This window comes from Nymphaea colorata, chromosome 11 (genome assembly GCF_008831285.2).
Source record: "Nymphaea colorata isolate Beijing-Zhang1983 chromosome 11, ASM883128v2, whole genome shotgun sequence".
Taxonomy (NCBI): domain Eukaryota; kingdom Viridiplantae; phylum Streptophyta; class Magnoliopsida; order Nymphaeales; family Nymphaeaceae; genus Nymphaea; species Nymphaea colorata.
The window spans coordinates 4,265,827-4,283,317 of record NC_045148.1 but is presented as its reverse complement, the minus strand read 5'-3'; the positions used below and the strand labels follow the sequence as shown (position 1 = coordinate 4,283,317).

The following is a 17,491-nucleotide window of genomic DNA, read 5'->3' as shown; positions in this document are numbered from 1 at the left end:
TATAGCTCTGCTATTGAAGTGTGTCATTGCATTTTGCTTGGACCCCTTCGATATCTGGTCTGCGTGATCTTCAAATCCAGGCATGGATCTGCTTAAGTAATTCAAAATCTTGACTATATTGATGTTCATATTGATGTTCAAGGTCTCTGTCCAAATGAAGCCCACTTCCTAAGTTTCAAACCCAAGTAAATGCAACTTTCCGGTATCCACATGATAAAACTAGTTTATTAAATGGTTTCATTTTGAAACCAAAACAATTTTAAGTGAAAACCACAGGGCTCTATGGCGTTCAAAATTCATAATTCACAAAATTGAAATCACAGCATGAACCAATTGGTTGAATAATCATGATAGTAGAAGAACCTCGTCACAATTTCATCCATTAACGATCACATGGGAAGGTGAAATTGAGGAGAGAACTTGGCGAAAATCTCAATGTGATGTTACCTTTAGATTATTTCAGTTTCTATTAACCAATTGAAAGCCAAACTTATCTTATTGTTATGTATGTTTAATAGAAACAATGAATAGTCTCATGATTAATTATGCACATAAATGACAAGAACATTGACTGCAACCATAATTTAGCTTCCCTTGTTGACAAGTCGCTAATACTTGAGGGTGGAAATTAAATCGGCATTGATTTATTCATACAACATTTTTATGTAATGCAAACGAGAACAACCACACAATAACGACTGATCATGTACCAGTGGTAGACTTACAGATCGGTTATTGTCCTTCTTTAGGCAACTGACCAGCCATAATGGGACTAGAACAAGATCACGATCCCTACCCGTGATATACCCCGTCTAAAATGAACCCTGGAAGTCAGTACAAAACGTCCCCAAGTCCCTCCACCTAACCAAATACACAATAAATGAAAAAAGGGGGAGCTATAGGGATTACACATGTGTCCGGTACTAAGCATAGAGCTCTCACAACTCACTCAAACATCTAGAGGCCAATTCATCATATTCATGCATCAAAAATCTATACGCGGAACAGGACACGTGTGTCCTGTTCAGTTGATTTTTTTGTCAAACGCTGGACACAGGATAGGCTGGACACGATAGACGATTGGACAAGAGTATAAATTCTATTTATGTTCCCCTCTGTTCTGAGCTAACTCTCGAAACAGACAAAACCTCCCGCCCCCAACCTCGAGCCCCCGACCCCCAGCCCTCGACCTGTTGCCTTTCTCTCCTCCTCCATCTCCGCCTCTGAACTGCCTTTCTCCTCCATCTCTGCGCCTATCCCCGTCGTCTTTCTCTCCTTCTCCACCCCCCGTGCTGCCTTTCTCTTCTGTCTTTGGCCCTCGTCTTCACCACGAAGATGCCCTAGCCCTTCCCATTTCTCTCCTTCTCTATCTCCCGAGCCCTAGTCCTTTCTGTTTCTGGTTTCAGGCCCGTCAGAGTCATTGAGGGATTTATCTGCCCCCTTTGGTCTTTGCCGTTCATCGACCTCTTGAGTTGGAAGAAGGAGAGAAAAGACTTGCACAAACATTTGAAATGAAAGATCTTGTTTTCTTAAAGAAAAGTTGTTTACTGAGGAAGGGGACTGTTTCTATCTTAACACAAATATGCAATAGATCTTGTGGCCAAAGCTAGACTACATGATGACAATAAAAGAGCAGAAACTCGCATGGAAGCAGATGTCAAGCTAAGATCTCTCAAAGGGAAGAAATTAGAACATCCTACAACTTTCAGAAAACTTGTTGGAAGCTTGATTTATTGAACCATTTCTAGACCTCATATAACACATGTTGTCTATGTAATAAGTTAATTTATGAGTGCTCATATTAAGAATGATAAGGTATGCGGGAAGTACAATGGACTATGAAATGCTTTTTTCTTCTTCAAGTTCTAAAAAATTTGCAGCCTTTTCTTTACAAGGAGAACATATGAAGAAGGATCGATTTCTCTTGAGCATGCAACAGCTGAAGACCAAGTTGTTGACATGTTTACATCGAGTTAGCCACCATTGAAGTTTAGAAAATTTGTTAGCAAACTTGGCATTATGTCACTCAATCATGCCAAGTTTGAGGGGAACTGTTAAAACTCTTCAGTCAAGCTACTTCTTGTTGGTCAAAGTCTATGCTTGTCTATTTTATTGTGACATGTTTTAACCTATCTTATTTCGACAGTGTTCAGTTAGCTACTGCTGCTACTGTAGAGCAACTTGAAAACTAATGAAGATTTCACCTTAAGTGATGCATTTTCTGTTCAATCTTGGTTTGGGTTTGATATTCCATTAACTATTAATAACAAATTTGGATGGTCATATATTTGTCAATAAAACCATGTGGGTCATAAAAGAATAAGGATGGGGTAAATTGTGATTCCACAAAAGAAAATTTTTTGATGTCAACTTCACCTTAAAAAAATGCTAGCTGGAGATTGCGAAAGAAATGAAAGGTAGTACTAGCAGCATCAGAGCTATTAAGTTCTAGAAGTTTTATTGCTGGCCTTGACAACACAATCAAAAGACACAACAAAGATCACCGAGTACGGTTCACATGCTCCTAATCTTTTGATACCATAAAAGAACATGTTGCATAGAAATAAAAGAGAGATGATGCACAAAAACGAAAAAAAATTAATGTGGTTTAGATGGAAAGCCTCCTGCATCGATGGTTTCCTCACCACACTCAACAACCTCCATTTGGTGACATTTCCATCAAAAAGATGGAGAGTTACAATTGCTCGATTATTATTATGTCTGGATATTTCCTTCCCTGGATTTGATATTCTAAGAAAACCACCCACTTTTTCAAAAAGGTGGGCCAAGTGCCTTTTTTTAATTGTTTCAATTTAGAAAATAATTTAAATGGAGATGTCAAAAAAAATCTAAAACCATTAATTTGAAATCTTTTGATTTTGGAAGGTTCCCATAATGTTTTAAATCCCACTAGTTTTGGCCTCTCCCCCCACTATAAATACCTCTCAAGAAGTGGGGAAGAGGCATCCAAGAGAGCTCGTTCTCTCCTATCTCTTTGCTTTTCTCCCTTTTTCGCTTTACTTCCTTTCATCTTTTGTCATTCTATATTTCTATTTCTTCTCTCTTTCCTTTCACTCCATGGGAGTATGCCACGTCCTCTATGCAAGTTTTCTTCTTTATGTTTTTTTTTTCTTCTAAGTGAAGCCTTTGCTTCACCAATACATGCAATTTGGAATATAACCCCACAAGACTTGTTTTTGGGCCAAGTGTAATGCAACACCACCTAAGCCCATTAAGTCATTGTTTGGTTCTTGGAGAACAAAGCTCAATCCATTTGGATTATAACCCATGCGACTGCAAGCCTGAGTCAATCTGGACCAGACCTAGTCCATTTGGATGATAGCCCTGTCTAGGTTTGACTCTAAATACCATGCCTTAATCTGGTCCTAGGTTGACTGAGTTCAGCTTCTTTGGATTATAACTGCTGAACCAATGATGTTGATCCAGTTTGAGCTTAGTCAAACCCCCAAGTCTTAGTTTAGTGGGCTTGACCAGGTCCAATCCTCTTAAAATCACAACACATAAAACCAAAAACTGATCTTCTTAAAGCAGCAACCTTAGATTGTTCCTAGCATGATCATGCTCAGTTCTTTGGACTACAATCCATTGCTCTGATACCAAACTCTAATGACCCTAATTTTTTTAGACTATTTTTTTAAAAAAAAATTATAGTATCAATATGAATTTTAATTAAAGCATGTGGAAATCACTTTTCAAACAACCAGCTTCTACCATTAAGTGTTGTTACCAACTCTAAATTGCTAATGCTAAACCACAATTTAAATCAAACCGTCAAGCCAATGTTTCATAACAAGTAGAAAATACAAAAGTCACTTAAACGACATGGATTCGTTAGGCAGCGTCATATTATTGCACAATGCATTAGCTTTGTCACATACCTTTTATTCATGATCACCTGAACGGGTAAATAGCATTAAAACATGCGGAAGTTGTTAGTACAATGTCTACTCTTGGTTTATTAAAGCATGTTGTAGACTAACAACATACTTGCATTATATTTACAACATATATATGCAACCAATAAATGCAAGGCATATCCACAATTGGAGATAGATGTTAATAGATGCCACACATAAAACAAAATGTACACAACATAAATACATTTTCATATACTAAGAGTATCATGTGAATCATGCTCTCAAAAACACAGAGGCACAATATTGATCACATTCAAATCATGTACACAGGTTGCCTCATGCTTTGGGTACTATCCAAACTGGAAAACTAAAGAGAGACAACATACAGGAGGAAACCATCTGCAATGCCATTATAGAATGATTTGTATACCATCCATGCATGAAATAAACAAAAGACAAAACATCATACCTTTATAGAGGCATGGACCCTCAATGCACAGAAACAAGAAGAATAAAAGAAGCTAGTGGAGAAAAACACAGGCCCTTCTCCATTATGAATGGTTTTTCTTTTATTTAACTTTGAAACTCCCTTAATAAATGTAGTTGATCTCGGATTGGTCCAGAACCAGTCAAGTTAGCCCAATTGAGTCCAGTCTTTGCTAACTCAAGCTCTGTTCTTTTGATTATAATGTACAATATTGTTAGCTTCAGACAACTAAAAGTTTGTTCGCAGACCCTCAAATCATGCTTTAGCTCATAGAATAACCAAAGCCCTAACCAGACTTTGATTAGAACAGTCAATACCACCCTATCAAGCACTTTAGCTACATGCCTGATTCCTGAACCGTGCATAAGCACCAACAGTCAACCTTCAAATCTTAGGTCCTGAAAAATACTCCTTCACTTCAACTGACCCTTAACACTCAAGCTTTATATACATGTAGGATAGGAGCAATCACTTGCATGGCCCTTGATGAAGAAACTCATTATTAATTTGATTCATGTCCCCTCCCTAAAGTGGATTTATGCATTGAGCAGGGTTTATAATCACATTGAAGTTTACTTGATAAGGCATGCAAGTGGGCTACTTGCATGGTCCGAACTAGTTTATAATCATATTTACATTCATGATTATAAAGGATATTCAAAATAAATGCAAGAAAACAGTGTTCAGGTAATGAAATTAAAATTGTTTTGGTTTCAAAATGAATCCATTTAATAAACTAGTTTTATCATGTGGATACCGGAAAGATGCATTTACTTGGGTTTGAAACTTGATTTGGCTCGGAAGTGGGTTGATTCGGACAGAAACCTTGGACATCAATATGATTCATGTCCAAAATGGATTAGCTTAGATCAAATGTTGAAGGATCGGTTAATTCCATATGTGGATTTTGATGTTTAATTTTACGTGGATATAGTTGAAGTCAAGATTTTGAATTACTTAAGCTGATCCATGCCTGGATTTGAAGATCATGCAGCCAGATATCGAAGGGGTCCATGCAAAATGCAACGACACACTTCAATAGCAGAGCTATATGTGGGCTGATATGGACCATTACTCACTAAATTGCCTTATTTACATATTAGAGGAAGATATACTCCATAAACTACATTAAAAAGAAGACGCTGACAAAGCGAGTGGCAGAGCCAGAAAAAATGGCTGGATGGGTACTCATATATATATAAATATATATATATATATATATATATATATATATATATATATATATATATATGTATGTATGTATATATATATATAATGATAAATGTCTAAAGATGGTTATTAAAAATAAAAAAATTTTAAGAGACTGCCGTGGTAACTGCCTACACCAGTCACCATGTGGCTCCGCTACTAGACAAAGCACACTCGCAAAGCATAGGACCTCACACATTTTCCCCAGAGTGCCGAACTTGTCCTCCTAACTCAATGTGCATCTTCTACAGTTTTCGATCACGTTCCTCGCACGTTGCAGCCATTCCTGCCGATTTGGCCGACCACTACAGCTTTACTCGCACAAATGTTCATGCTTTCTTGCATTTGGCTAAAGTTTGTTCCCGTTCATTCTTGCATCGCAGACAATTAAATCTTTGAATGAAGCAATCTGACCTCCAATCTTTCTCAACTGGCCCTCAGAACTCTTCTTCAGATCGTCTTCTACAGATTGTGAGTTGTGGATGCAGTGATGACTTCTCTTTTAGTCCACAGTAACACCTAAACTTAAACTAGAAAGAATTGTAAATGATGCAAAACAGAGCATAACTGATTGCGAAAGGCAAATGAGACCGAAATAATTACTAGGGTTTCCTAAAAACTGATCTCGATTACAACTGAATCTCAACACCTTTATATTGCGATCCAAACAAAAGAGAACAATAAATAAAATCTAAAAATACAAGGGGCAGATCTTGATGCTTCGCTCTTGGCCCAACTTCACATGTAATACTAACACGCTCCTTTTATTTAATCCAGATTCTTTGTGCTCATCTCCACTCTTTTGAAGTCCAGCAATTGCACCTGATGGAAGGAACTCGCTCCAGTAGTTTAGCTATTAGGATTAAAATGTAAGGTAAGCACATTTCGATCAATCTTCATCACTCAGCCATCCACCACAACCTTTTCTTTCCTGATGCGCACTCCCGCCAGAATGGTCATCACCTTCCGAATCATCACAACTTTTTCTTTTGTCACCAGCTGCACATGCACATGGTTGTAGTCGTGGAGCGTAGTCGTAATCTGCATGTCATCAAACATTTTTCTCATTGGGAAACTTAAGAAACACAGTTTCATTGAGGGTGCCTTTCATACCTCTTTCTACGGATAGGAATGTTAATATATCCGATTTGGATCGGATATCCATTTCAAAAGCATGGGATATAAAAAAAATTAATATCTAATTAAGAAATCATATCGCATTCAGATATATATAAATATTTCGTCATATTTGAATCACATTTATTTTTAATCAAATACCACATATCTAAGTCTCTTACATTTTGAAAACAGGCCAAATTTGATTCAAAATTCGAATTTGGATATGACAGTAAAAGTCAGATTCAAAATGGAAAATTGGATTTTCCACTTTTTTTTCATATTCAAATCAGAACACATGAATATCAAAAAAAGGACATATAGTTAAAGGTATATCCGATTCTAATGCTATCCGATTCTAATGCAATCTTGACGGCCCTACCTCATTCCTTTCAATTTATTTCCTATTTGGAACGAAATTGTATGAGGCAACATTATATTACCCAATGGTAGATATGTTTGTGTACTGGAACCATGTTGCTCCCTTGGTGATGATTCCCCATGTTCAGTTGCGCCCTCCCATACCACCAACTCGTTGCCTTGTGAAGCCGCCACCTCTTTGCCTTTGTCCTGAACAAATTAACATTTTCAGAGCAGAGTTCACTGGCTTCTCTGGTCTCCCATTGTCTAGAACAAAAGTGACATTCATAGACTTTCAAAGGTTGACACTTTTAGGCGGTGTGTTTAATTCCTGTTTATCAAACACATCATTTTCAATTCTTGAAATAAAATTCCAAACCATCAAACGTAAAGGGAAACTAAAAGTGGAATTTTTCATTCCAATTCCAATTTGATGTGGAATTTTGTTACTAAAGTTTCAAGTCTAGGATCAAAATTTAAGGCCGTCAAATGCCCCCCTTAATCTATTCTCGTTGGGAAAGGAACCAATTCCAATTTGTATTATGGTCAGTCGGCGCAAAATTATGCTGCAAGCAAAATTGTGTATGTTGCAGCATCACGGGGCAGGAACCAAATTGGACAGAGAAGTTGCAATTACATAAAAGAACTGCAGAAAAAGCAAATTAATCCATAGAAGCACTTGATTGTTAGAACCACAAGTCACATAAATGTTTTTTTTTTTTTTGACAAAATCACTACAAATACTTGATCAATCGATGCTCAACTAATTCACGAAATAAAATGGAGACATGACATGGGAAGTGCAATATGCCAGTGACGGGCGGACCATGAATTATTCATTTTGGGTCAAACAATAGTTTGAAAATTTTAATAGAGGCCGAAATATAAATTTTTTTAATTTTTTGTATACAGCTAAATGAAAATTTGGAAATCCTGTACAATTTTTTTTTAAAATTTCAAGTAATTTATAAAGAAAAAAATTGAGGAGGAGTTGGAGGCCCCTGCCTGCCCCCTGGCTAGTGAGACTTTGTGAAATGTTTAAATGAGTGATGCATGAAGTGCAAACAAAGAAAACGAAAAAGCAAATGCGAGGCAACAATGGAGGGAGTTGGACAAATGCAGCAGTTAGAAGGCAACAATGCAAAGAATAGTAAACAGAGCAGAGGCGGAAAAAGAGCTCCTTCTTGGAGGAAAAGCGGACCGGCGAAACGGCACGGGAGAGCAACTCCGGGAGATCGGGCGGTAGCACCTTCTCCCAGACGTAGTCGGAGTTGGCCGCTGACTGGAAGCTCGTCGAGATGGCGGACGATCGGCAGACCTCCCTCGGCGCCATCAGGGAGAGGACGTGGGAGACGCAGTTCTCTGGCAAGTCAGCAATCGACGCCGACGAACTAGGTGGGTTGCTCGCCATTCTCCTTCCCTTCGATGATCAAGGCTGTTTCTCCGTGTCGTCACCACGCCACGGCAGTCCGTTTCTCTTTCCCGAGGCCTCTATCCGCTTCTTGATATAGCACGTCTATGATAGAACTACCCACTTTTGCCCAATATATTACCTGGTTGCCATTTCTCCACCCTGAGGACGATGTTAAATTTTTTAACATAATTTCAGGTCAGGCAGCTTCAGCTTCTTATCCTTAAAAGTGGGTGAGTTACGCATCGGATCTACGTAAGAAAGGTAGGTTATGCTCGATACAATATTTAATTAATGACAAGTTGCTCCACATTGAGATACATGAAATTCAGAGCTTTGGTAACCAAGTTTGCATTTAGTGCACCTACTTACCTCTCGTGACAGCACATCCCTCATTGTTCCACCTTCCGGGATAACTACTAGTGGGTGTAACCAAAATCCCCAAAAAAGTTAAACTAGTCACTAATGCTAGAAAAATGGTGTGATCTGTCCGTCTCACACATCCATTTTAGGGATACAAAAAAAGCAAGGAAAGTGGGGAGAATGATGCCTAGTGGGCATACGGATGTATTTTCCAGTCAACATTTGTACGGAGCCACCCACCTGAATGTGACAGGATATCAGGAAACTTATCTAGATTTTCTCATGTGTAGATTTTATTTCTGACCTTTGCATAATGTTGGAACATAACCATGTGTCTGTGGCTTCATTAAACATTATTTCCTTTCGATTAATTCTTTTAATGGTTTAACTGATATGATTGGACGTTTAATGTTTGATAAGGGTTTCATTACATGCATAGAGAAACTCCAAAGCGTATTCAGCCTTTGCAATTCAGAGGATGGAACTGAAGAATTCCATTTACATGGAATAATACACTGCTAATCAAGAGGTAAGATCTTGATGAGCATTCTAGCAATACGTCCTAGCATATATACATGTTACGATCTTTGGAAGCCTTCACAACTGATAGAAAGGCTCAAAACATCAGTGGGTGTTCTATGAATCTGTCACGGACTTAAAGCAGATAATTCATACAACACTCACAATGTATTTTACTGTCAAACGGCGCCTGAGGGTCTCATACCTAAATTAATTGTTCTCCCGCTTTGATCTGTGCCAGCCTTTGGTCCACAGCTTTCTTTCTTATGAAGAACCAATATTGGAATATCATAAGCAAAGTTTTTACTTTAATGTCACCCACTATCAAAAGTAAATTACAAATGGGGAACTACGGATTCAATTCCGAGTTCTAATCGTCACCATCTGATCTGAGTTGACCTACTGTTCTATCCATTTTCCTTTAGGGGGCGTTTGTTAAGCTGGAAATATACTGTTCACCGAGAAAAAATTTTCAAATTTTTAAAATTTTTCCTGCGTAACAAACGTGGAAAAAAATAATCGACCGTTGAGGTCGATTCCGGAAATAGTTTTCCGGAAACATATTTCCACCCAGACAGGTGGAAATATTTTTCCGGGCTTTTTTTTATGCCCGTTAGGGCATGCTCGGGTTCCTCTCTACCGTCTCTCCTCCGCTGGATATTCCCTTTCTTCTGCGTCTTCCTAATCGCTCGTCAAAGAAATCCCAAGCAGTTGTGGTGAATGGGTTCCCGTCCACCGTCCTCTGCCAGGAGATGGCGTGGTCTCTTCAATGGGAACGTTTATCATCGGCGTCGTGGAACTGCCAGAGTGGGACGGAGCTTGACGACCCCCTTCGGTTTAAAACTCGACGGGATGAGATTGATGAGAGGGAAGAACGAGAGGGGGGAAGAACGAAAACACAAGAGGGAATAGAAGAAGAAGATCATTTCAGGAAGTAGTAGCAGCTGCCATTTTTCTCACTCACTCTTATAAAGGTTTTAACCACGCGATACCGTCTTTTGCAGCGAGTTCAGAAGTTCTGGAAGTTCGAAGAACTACCTGCGGCTGCGCAAAACCGTGTTTGGTATTTGCGAAAGTTCCGTTCCTTTGCATTTCTGCCGTTAAAAAAACATGATTTTTCTGAAACCTTAACTACTTCCCTGTTTGTGCTGCCTCTTCAAGAAGAAGCCGAAGTCGAAGATGGTCTTCTTCCGTAGTCTCCTGCCCCGTCTCCAAACACTGAGACATCCGCCGTTTCGTGCTTCTCTGCACTATTCAGTTTTCGCCAGGATGAAAGGGAAGGTCGCTCCCTTCCAGGTGAGTTTGTAGCTTCTGATTTTAGGATGCTATATCTATGAGACATTTCAGTATATTGTAATTGTGTTTTCAGGAAAGGAAAATGGTCGATAGGATCAAGCTATGGGTGAAAGGGGGAGAGGGAGGCAATTGTTGAAGGGAAAAGGGAGAACGAAGGGAAAGAGGAAGAAGGGGAAAGGGCATTGTCTTTCTTCCGCTCCCTTCTTCCTCCTCCTCTCTTCCCTTCCCTTTTTCTTCCTCCTCCTCCCTTTCCTTCTTCCTCCTCCTTCTTCCCTCGCTCCCTTCTTCCTCCTCTTTGCTTCCCTTCTTCCTCCTTTTCCTCACCATTTCCATCAAACAATGAAATCTTTTTCCAGAAAAATAATTCTTCTGTAACAAACAAAACATGGTTTTAGAAAAATTGAATTTTATTTCAGATTCTTCAATTCCAGAAATAAATTTCCAGAAATTTATTTCTGATTCCATTTTTCCACCCATCAAACGGCCCCTTAATGTCATCTACTTGACCTGGAGCCTTCGCCTCGAAGGAAAAAAACTTGAGCACTGGGCCCGGTCGCCGGCGGGTACCCGGTACCCACACATTCAGGTGGGTGGCTCCGTACAGATGTTGACTGGAAAATACATCCGTATGCCCACTAGGCATCATTCTCCCCACTTTCCTTGCTTTTTCTGTATCCCTAAAATGGATGTGTGAGACGGACAGATCACTCCATTTTTCTAGCATTATTGACTAGTTTAACTCTTTTTGGGGATTTTGGTTACACCCACTACTAGTTATCCAGGAAGGTGGGACAATGCGGGATGTGCTGTCACGAGAGGTAAGTAGGTGCACTAAATGCAAACTTGGTTACCAAAGCTCTGAATTTCATGTATCTCAATGTGGAGCAACTTGTCATTAATTAAATATTGTATCGAGCATAACCTACCTTTAAAGCATGATTCTGCTCTATTTCTACGGTAATTTTGGCATCCCCCGCCCATCCGGGAAGATACAAGATCCATTAAAACGCAAATGTCTGAACATGGCGGATAATGTCATCAAATATCAAAGGACAACGATGTCCACCTCACAAGTGACAAATGTGGCCACATCAACCTGCATTGTTGCCTTCTAACTGCTGCATTTGTCCAACTCCCTCCATTGTTGCTTTGCATTTGCTTTTTCTTCTTCTTTGTTTGCACTTCATGCATCACTCATTTAGACATTTCTCAAAGTCTCACTAGCCAGGGGGCAGGCAGGGGTCTTGCTCTCCCCCACCCCAACTCCTCCTCAATTTTTTTTTTATAAATTACTTGAAATTTTCAAAAATTTTTATACAGGATTTCCAAATTTTCATTTAGCTTTATACAAAAAATTAAAAAAAATTATATTTCTGCCTCTATTAAAATTTTCAAACTATTGTTTGCCCCCCAGATGAATAATTCATGCTCCGCCCGTCACTGGCATGTTGCACTTCTCGATTTTGTCAAAAAAAAAAAACATTCATGTGACTTGTGATTCTAACAATCAATGCTTCTACGGATTAATTTGTTTTTTTCTGCAGTTTAAGTAATTGCAACTTCTCTGTCCAATTTGGTTCCTGCCCCGTGATGCTGCAACATACACAATTTTGCTTGCAGCATACTTTTGCTCTGACTGACCATAATACAAATTGGAATTGGTTCCTTTACCAACAAGAATAGATTAAGGGGGCATTTGACGACCTTAAATTTTGATCCTAGACTTAAAAGTTTAGTAACAATTTTCCACATCAAATTGGAATTGGAATGAAAAATTCCAGTTTTAGTTTCCCTCTACGTTTGATGGTTTGGAACTTTAATTCAAGAATTGAAAATGATGTGTTTGATAAATCAGGAACTAAAATTTTAGAATTGATGGATTAAGACCATCATGACATATGCTTTAAAAAGAGATGAAAATTTATAAAGTTTTTGAATGATAATTTAACCCCCGAGGCTAGAATCACAATTTCAGAAATTCAATTCATAATTCCGGAATTAAAATGCTTCATTTAATAAGACAATTCCCATTTCATCAAAAATAAAACTTATGATTCTATAACTCCATAATTTTGTCCTTCATCAAACACACCCCCTGAAAGTGTCAACCTTTGAAACTCTACGAATGTCGCTTCTGTTCTAGACAATGGGTGACCAGAGAGAAGCCAGTGAACTCTGCTCTGAGAATGTTAATTTGTTCAGGACAAAGGCAAAAAGGTGGCGGCTTCGCAAGGCAACGAGTTGGTGGTATGGAAGGGCGCAACTGAACATGGGGAATCATCACCAAGGGAGCAACATGGTTCCAGTACACAAACATATCTACCATTGGGTATAATGTTGCCTCATACAATTTCCTTCCAAATAGGAAATAAATTGAAAGAAAAGAGGTAGGGATGTCAAGATTGCATTAGAATCGAATATACCTTTAACTATATGTCCTTTTTGATATTCACGTGTTCTGATTTGAATATGAAAAAAAAATAGAAAATCCAATTTTCCAATTTGAATCCGACTTTTATTTTGAACCGAATTTGGCCTATTTTCAAAATGTAAGAGTCTTAGATATGTGATATTTGTTTAAAAATAAATGTGATTCAAGTATTACCAAATATTTATATATATTTGAATGTGATATGATTTATTAATTAGATATTATTTTTTTTTATATCCCATGCTTTTGAAATGGATATCGGATCCAAATCGGATATATTAACATTCCTATCCCTAGAAAGAGGTATAAAAGGCGCCCTCAATGAAATTGTGTTTCTTAAGTTTTCGAATGAGAAATGTTTGATGACATGCAGACTACGACTACGCTCCACGACTACAACCATGTGCATGCGCAGCTGGTGACAAAAGAAAAAGTTGTGATGATTCGGAAGGTGATGACCATTCTGGCGGAAGTGTGCATCAGGAAAGAAAAGGTTGTGGTGGATGGCTGAGTGATGAAGATTGATGGAAATGTGCTTACCTTACATTTTAATCCTAATAGCTAAACTACTGGAGCGAGTTCCTTCCATCAGGTGCAATTGCTGGACTTCAAAAGAGTGGAGATGAGCACAAAGAATCTGGATTAAATAAAAGGAGCGTGTTAGTATTACATGTGAAGTTGGGCCAAGAGCGAAGCATCAAGATCTGCCCCTTGTATTTTTAGATTTTATTTATTGTTCTCTTTTGTTTGGATCGCGATATAAAGGTGTTGAGATTCAGTTGTAATCGAGATTAGTTCCAATAATGGATTGCTGGGAGGTAGGTTCCCCACCTTTATTGCCAAGAAATTATATTTACAAGAAAAAACAGGGGATGCAAAGCATCAACAGGAAAAAACACAAGGAGCAAAAACCCTCACCCCTCTGAACGCAAGACAAAGACCATTGAGCAAAGAGCCTAGGATTAAGCGAGAAGATACATTACTGCCCATCTGCTAGTAGGCAAACAAAAAATGTAATATCTTCCCTCCATCGTCGCGTCCATCTTGCTGACCATAAATCAAGAGTTGCTGACCTGCATTGACTGATGGAAAGTGATCATCTACACTGGTTCTTTCATAACACTTTCTGAAAATGATTCATCTTGCTGGAATGGTTCTGCGTCCTTCAATCATGGTTCGTATTCTTCGTTTCCAACCGTTGTTAGAGGATATGATCGTGAGGCGTCCTGAGTTGTTCATCATCTTACCTAACCAAAACTCCAGCAGGTGCATTTCAGTAGTATCCCCCCACTATGAGCCATTCTAATTACCGACTTGTAAGCTTCAACATCCCTGTCCCACCAGACTGCAGCCACCATTAAACTAAGGTTAATTCTACTATGAACAACTTGAAGAGTGTCTTCGTCCTTATGTATTTCTTCTCTTTTACTACAGAAAATACCAGTGGACCAACATAGTTGAATCAATTGCCAGTCTTCCTCCTACGAAAAGATCACCTCAGCCACCCTCTGTCCAATCTTCCAAATCTTATTTGTAATTCTATGAATGGATGGGTGCTGCCAATTATCATGGGCAGCTTGATTGCGAGTCCACCAGAGTTGCCATACTACAATATGAAACATTACATGCATTACTTACTGGTCCATCTATGTGGAAACTTTACTTTGTACCAATATTTGAGCTCCTCATTAATGTTTCTCCAAGGAGATCTCCTTCGATTGAATTTACTCACTATCCAGCTCCACACATTTTTGGCCACTCGGCAGGAAAATAAGATATGGTGATTACTCTCTTCCTCAGATTTACAAAGGAAGCATCTATTGACTAAGGGCAGACCCATATGCTTCAAACGGTCAATAGTCAGGAGCCGATGTTTGGAGGCTAGGTAAACAAACCAGTTGGTGGGCGCCGGGACATTTGCATCCCAAACCAGCTTCTTCCAAGTCTCAGCAAGAAGAAGAAGGAATTCTCATCAATTCTATAGTAGTTAATGGCTGCCATCAGAGAGAGGTGATAGTCGTGCTTGACCTGCTCATGAAGTTCTCCTTGAACTCTATGTAAAAGGATACCATGACTCCAATCATCCACCCAAAATATGATTTTTTTTCCATTGCCAGCTTTCCAAAAAACAAGATTTTCTATCAGCATCCATCCCCAGCCAAGACTGATCCATGCCCAAGAACTTTTCCATGGCTTCTTAGCATACCAAAAGCTCCTTATATTTTTGAGATACTGCATTCGAAGCCACAAAGCTAACAAGGAATGGCCCTCTAGAATTTTGCAGCATCTAGTAGCCATGAGTGCTGCGTTCCACTCCACAAGGGCTCGGAGACCTACACCACCCTCCTCCTTGGGCTTACACAAATTTTTCCAAGCAACTAGATGGATGTTCCTGGAGGAGCTATTGTGAGCCCAAAGGAAGTGCATCATTTTCCTTTCGTTAATGATCAGAGTTTTTTTTGGCAATCTAAACCCTTGCATCCAGTAGACCCCTGAAGTTTCAAGGTTATGTTTGACTAGGCATAAACGCCCTGCAAAGGAGAGAACATTAGTTTGCCCCGCTGCCATTTTCCTTTCAAGTCTACCAATACGATCAGCATAATCATCCTCCTTCATTTTGCCAACAAAGAGAGGCAGACCAAGATACTTCGAGGGAAGCTTATCAGTTTTCCATTCCAAGATAGAGGACAGGACGATGGCTTTACTATCACTGACTCCAAACATAAAAATGGATTATTTCCTCCCATTGATCTTTAGGTCTGCGTACCTCTCCAACTGGCCAAGGAAAGAGGCAATTTCGTATAGAGATCTGGGAGTAGCTCTACAGAAAAACAAAATGTCATCTCAAAAAGGAGAGAGTGGATGTTAGGCAAAGAATATGGCATTTTGGGAAGCTTGATGATTCCCCTATTAATTCGTTTTTGAAAGCCGTGGCCAAACAGCTCCATGACTATAATGAATAGGTAGGGGGAGAGAGGATCTCCCTGTCGGAGTCCCTTCCTGCACTCAAAGATTCTACCTTCTTCCCCATTAAGAAGGATGGAGAAGGTCACCATTGACACACATGTCATGATACGAGTCACCCATGTGGGGTGAAAACCAAGCATTAGCATGCTATTTTTGAGAAATTTCCATGAAACTCGGTCATAGGCTTTTGAGAGATCCATCTTGAGGATAATCGCTTCACTCTTTCGTTTGTGAAGAAAGTCCACGTCCACCAAATCATTTACCAAAGCCACCTGATCATGAATTATTCTCCCCTTAAGAAAAGTTCCTTGGTTGAGGCAAGTAATGCAGCTCAAGGTAATCTGCATACGATTAACCATCACTTTGGAAATGATTTTGCAGAGGCTGTTACAAAGGGAATAAACTAGAAATCGTCAATTCGAGTGGGCCCGCAAAACTTGGGAATGAGCATTAAGTTGGTGCGATTGATGTTTTTGATTAACTTCCCACAATTGAAAAAATTACTAATAGCTAGGTGGATGTGGTGCTGGATGGTAGGCCACATAGTTTGATAAAAATCATTCGCAAAGCCATCAGGACCTGCAACGCTGTCCTCATCTAAACCAAAGACTGCCTGTTTGACTTCCTCAATGGTGATTGGACTAAGAAGTGTATCATTCTCATCTTCTGAAACCATCTTACCATCAGCAATACCCTCCATAATATCCCCAGTCGCACCATCTTCATTCATGAAAGCATCAAAGAAAGAGCTTTCTGCCTCCATCATCTCCTCCATGGTTTCATGCTTGTGCCCATTTACTTCTAATATTTCAATCTTGTTCTTCTTAATATGGTTGCTTACAACTGCTTGGAAATATTGTGTGTTGCTATCACCTTCTTTGAGCCATCACACCTTAGACTTATTTCTCCACATGATTTCTTCCAAGAGCAGGACACGGTTAAGCTCTTTGCGGATGGCATATTCTTTCACTGTGGCAGACAGATTGCCTTGATCGATAGCTACTTGGGCCCACTCGAGTTGAGCATACAAAGACTTCACCTTCTCATCTATCCTGCCAAATTCCTCTTTGTTCCATCTACTAAGCCTCTTCTTGACTTCTGTCAGCTTACCCAAGACTCTCAGCATGGAACATCCATAATGGGTTGTGGCCCAAGCTTCATTGGTAATCTCTTTCCCCCTACTATCGTTGAGCCATGTCTTAAAAAATCTAAATCTTCGTTTTCTTCTCTCTTGAGATCTTTGATCTCTCAACTCCATAACCATAGCCTTGTGGTCTGATGAGGGGCGAGCTCTATGTTCACGGAAATAAGCACCAATCAATTTTGCAAAGAATGCATTCATCTCCTTGTCTTCGATTAGACCACGTGAAGGCATTCGGTGAGCACTTTATTTCTTGCAAATTACTATCATAGATGAATTCATTGAAGAGTCTACAAGATTGAGGATTCAGAGC

General features: G+C 39.3%; 2 protein-coding genes across 5 annotated transcripts; one reads left to right on the top strand and one right to left on the bottom strand.

Annotated features, from left to right (window-relative positions):
• Nucleotides 1-6,463: 6,463 nt before the first annotated feature.
• Nucleotides 6,464-8,495, bottom strand: LOC116264807 (F-box protein PP2-B1-like). The gene is made up of 3 exons (XM_031645216.2): nucleotides 8,252-8,495; nucleotides 7,134-7,260; nucleotides 6,464-6,615 (listed from the first exon to the last, which is right to left on the bottom strand). The coding sequence occupies exons 1-3, from the start codon at nucleotides 8,459-8,461 to the stop codon at nucleotides 6,464-6,466; spliced, it is 489 nt and encodes a 162-aa protein (XP_031501076.1). The 5' UTR covers nucleotides 8,462-8,495.
• A 1,455-nt stretch (nucleotides 8,496-9,950) lies between these two features.
• On the top strand, nucleotides 9,951-13,900 carry LOC116263973 (uncharacterized). Of its 4 annotated transcripts, none has more exons than XM_031643822.2 (4): nucleotides 9,951-10,406; nucleotides 10,508-10,639; nucleotides 12,842-12,968; nucleotides 13,444-13,900. In XM_031643822.2, the coding sequence occupies exons 2-4, from the start codon at nucleotides 10,523-10,525 to the stop codon at nucleotides 13,593-13,595; spliced, it is 396 nt and encodes a 131-aa protein (XP_031499682.1). In that variant the 5' UTR covers nucleotides 9,951-10,406; nucleotides 10,508-10,522; the 3' UTR covers nucleotides 13,596-13,900. The 4 variants fall into 4 exon arrangements, with proteins under 4 accessions (XP_031499682.1, XP_031499684.1, XP_031499685.1 ...); XM_031643824.2 differs by having other exon boundaries at nucleotides 10,505-10,639; XM_031643825.2 differs by having other exon boundaries at nucleotides 9,951-10,418.
• The last annotated feature ends 3,591 nt before the right edge of the window (nucleotides 13,901-17,491 follow it).